Source organism: Mandrillus leucophaeus, unplaced genomic scaffold (genome assembly GCF_000951045.1).
Source record: "Mandrillus leucophaeus isolate KB7577 unplaced genomic scaffold, Mleu.le_1.0 Scaffold488, whole genome shotgun sequence".
In the NCBI taxonomy this organism is placed as follows: Eukaryota; Metazoa; Chordata; class Mammalia; order Primates; family Cercopithecidae; genus Mandrillus; species Mandrillus leucophaeus.
The window spans coordinates 21,160-24,754 of NW_012105231.1; the positions used below are offsets into that span (position 1 = coordinate 21,160).

General features: G+C 48.7%; 1 protein-coding gene across 1 annotated transcript in view; it reads right to left on the bottom strand.

The window, feature by feature from the left end:
* The window catches only part of LOC105550466 (arf-GAP with GTPase, ANK repeat and PH domain-containing protein 5-like), a 20,256-nt gene extending 19,361 nt beyond the window's left edge, over positions 1-895 (bottom strand). The window contains exons 1-2 of the mRNA XM_011995380.1: positions 521-895; positions 81-149 (exon numbers count right to left, since the gene is read on the bottom strand). Coding sequence (XP_011850770.1) covers positions 81-149; positions 521-761 — 310 coding nt within the window. The 5' untranslated portion in view covers positions 762-895. The remainder of the gene's footprint in view (positions 1-80; positions 150-520) is intronic.
* Between the last annotated feature and the right edge of the window lie 2,700 nt (positions 896-3,595).

The following is a 3,595-nucleotide window of genomic DNA, read 5'->3' on the forward strand; positions in this document are numbered from 1 at the left end:
AAAAGGAAGAGAATAGTCCAAAGAAGCCTGAGCAAAGTCCCACAGGATAATAAATAGAGCTACAGACAATGTTGTCTCACCATCTGTCTGAGAGTTCCTCTGGAATATTGTGCTTGCCTCTGGATTGGCAGAACGGTTAAACTCCAAAGCTATATGTATAGAGGGAGAAAAGAAAAAAAAGATGTAATCATTTGTAAAAACTGATCAACTCATTTATTCGTCTGCTGCTTATTTGACAAGAAGAGCCATAAATAAATGGTCCCATGGCAGCCTGGGAGAAAGATGAGAGAGCAAGAACTGAGCAATTGGGAGGGGAGGCGAAAAGAAACTGCTGGACTTGGTGGGGAAAGACTAAGGGGTGGGAATGCAAGGCAGAGCCAGCTTGTGCTCCTGGCCAGCCCGTGGGAAAGCTGGCTACAGGCAGAAAGGAGCTCGAAGTAGGCGATGCCTCCCAGGGGACCTTGGGGACAGCAGCAGCCAGAGGCAAGCAGAAGGCAGATGGCATCCGTCACCTCCTTACCTTCAGGCATCTCCCGGTCATGGATGTGGTGCATGTGGAGGTCCTCACCAACTTCAACAGTCACCTCAGCAGGCTGCACAGCAGCAGCCATGGGTGCCCCTGCCATCCCATCCCCAGCTCCTGCCATCTTGTCCCCAGCTCCTGCCTCATAGATCTCAGATTCAGAGGGACACACGGACCCCTGTTGCTGGTCAAACTCAGGGTCACTGGGGCGCACACAACAGGTCAGTATGTTCCCCATGGGGCGCCTCTACTGTCTGCCACCACCTGGGCCTCTGCTCACAGCTTTGGCCACGCACTCCTGCTGCCCTAGGCCAAGGCTATGCTGCACTTGCAGAGATGGTCTTGTCTGCTGCTCGCCTGCCCACCTCACAGGCCGGCCGTGGCCCCGCACTCCCGCTGCCCTAGGCCGAGGCTATGCTGCACTTGCAGAGATGGTCTTGCCCACTGCTCGCCTGCCCACCTCACAGCCCAGCCCCGGGCCCTGGGCCCGGGGCCCCGGCCCCAACTAGGGCTGCAGACCAAGGCCCGCACCCTGCCACCTCCCCCTGAGTTGACTTGTCTGGGAGGGTGAAGACCAGTCGACTTATTTAATAGGTTGTGAACCCAACAAGCACTGAGAGACACAACAACTGCCTGAAGAGAGAACAGAGGGAGCTCCTCCTCCTTCTGTAGTCACCTACAGACTGAAGCCCACTGGCCCAGGTGGGAGCCCAGGCATGTGGCACACAATGCCCCACCCCACACATCACAATGCCCTCCCCGACAGCTCACAGTGCCCCACCCTGGCTGCCACCCCTCCCCAACAGCTCAGAATGCCCCTGCCTGGGCTGCCCCACCCTGTGGCTTATGATGCTGCTGCTCTCCTGGCCCCTCGTGCAGTGCCAGTGGAACTAAGGTTTTCATCCATCACCAGCTTCCTGAGCTTTTTAGTCCTAAGAAAAGCACAGGGTAGTTCGTTGCTTGAAGCCGTCTTCCTCTATGAGTTCTACACAAAGCCTCAGTAGAGTGGATCGCGTTAGCAACCAAGTTGAACAACTTCTATTTACTGACTGAATGTAGATATACCTGAATGGCTGACTGCTTTTGTAACTAAACACTCCTCTCCTGTCTTCCAATGAGTGGTCGTTTTTGTCTGCAAATTGACCACAGCAATCCCTGGGGCCCTAGCTCTATTCTCAGTAAAGAGTTACGGCTGTGTGTCTTGAATAACACCTTAGGACCCATCCTGCCTCCACCTCCTTCTCCATAAAAATAGAAACCTAACTTGTCCCTCCAAGCTCTGAAATGCTGAAACTTACCAACTCCCTTTTCTCCCCGCTATTTCTTTCTTCCATGGCAGAGACTTTCAGATTTTCTTTCTTCTACTAACAAAGCACTATGCATGATTTTGTCATACAAAATTGAGAGCCATAAAGTGGGTTACCACCATCCTAATTCAATAAAGATAATACTCGACATCTGGCAAGTAGTGTGTGCTTGACAGTGTCCCCACAGTTATGCTCACTTAACCCTCAGAAACAATCTCATTTTACAGATTTTACAGAAAAATTTGAGATGGAGAAGGTAAGTAACCTCCTCAAGTAACCTCACATGACTGCTAAGGGTGGGGCCACAATTTGATCCCAGGGAGTCTGAATCCTCCAGTTCTTCAAGTATGATTATCAGAAATTATATCAGTCTGTTTTCACACTGATATAAAGAAATACCTGAGGCTGGGCAATTTATAAAGGAAAGAGGTTTGATTGACTCACAGTTTCACATGGCTGGGGAGGCCTCAGGAAATTTATAATAATGGCAGAAGGAGAACCAGGTCCAACTAACATGGTGGCTGCACAGAGAGTGTGAGCATGTGAAGGAGCAACTGTCAAACATGTATAAAACCATCAGATCTCAGCTGGATACAGTGGCTCACACCCACCCTAGCACTTTGGGAGGCCAAGGTGGGTGGATTGACTGAGGTCAGTAGTTCGAGACCAGCCTGGCTAACGTAGTGAAATCCCATCTCTTACTAAAAATACAAAAATTAGCTGAGTGTGCTGGTGCATGCCTGTAATCCCAGTTACTCAGAAGGCCAAAAGCAGGAGAATCGCTGGAATCCAGGAGGCAGAGGCTGCAGTGAGCCAAGATGGCGCCATGGCACTCCAGCCTGGGCGAGAGAGCAAGACTCAATCCCAAAAAACAAAACAAAACAAAACAAAATCCTGTAAGATCTCGTGAGGACTCACTGAATACCACAAGAACAGCATGAGGAAAACTGTCCCCATGATCCAGTCACCTCCCCCCAGGCCCCTCCCTGGACACATGAGGATTATGGGGATTATAATTCATGCTGAGATTTGGGTGGGGACACGGCCAAACCATATCAGAAAGTAAAGGTAGAAGTCAAGCTTGGATGGCAAGTGACACTGTAGATTACTATTCTTTTTTTGTTTTTTATTTTTGAGACGAAGTTTTGCTCTTATTGCCCAACAAATTTTTGTTTTTCTAATTTCATGTTCAGATTGTGTCTTGCAGATGTACAGAAATACAATTAATAAATGATTCTATTAACCCTTTATGCTTCAACCTTGCTGAACCCTCTTTTTTTTTTTTTTTTTTTTTTTTCAGATGAAGTTTCATTCTTGTCGCCCAGGCTGGAGTGCAATGGCGCAATCTTGGCTCACCCCAACCTCCACCTCCTGGGCTCAAGTTATCCTCCTGCCTCAGCCTCCCGAGTAACTGGGATTACAGTCATGCGCCACCATGCCTGGTTAATTTTGTATTTTTAGGAGAGATGGGGTTTCACCATGTTAGCCAGGCTGGTCTCAAACTCCTGACCTCAGGTGATCTGCCTGCCTTGGCCTCCCAAAGTGTTAGGATTACAGGCGGGAGCCATCACTCCTGGCCCCTTTTTGTGTTTTAACATCAGTCAACCCTCATATTTTAAAATAATAACAATGAATGGCGGTACCTTAGAACAAGGGAATTATACATCTTCCTCTTGTCCTGATCCTGGTGCAGACATTTTGCCTATAAAATGTTACTCACAGATGAATTCATGAGAACATTATTGTGACTTTCAAATCCATATAC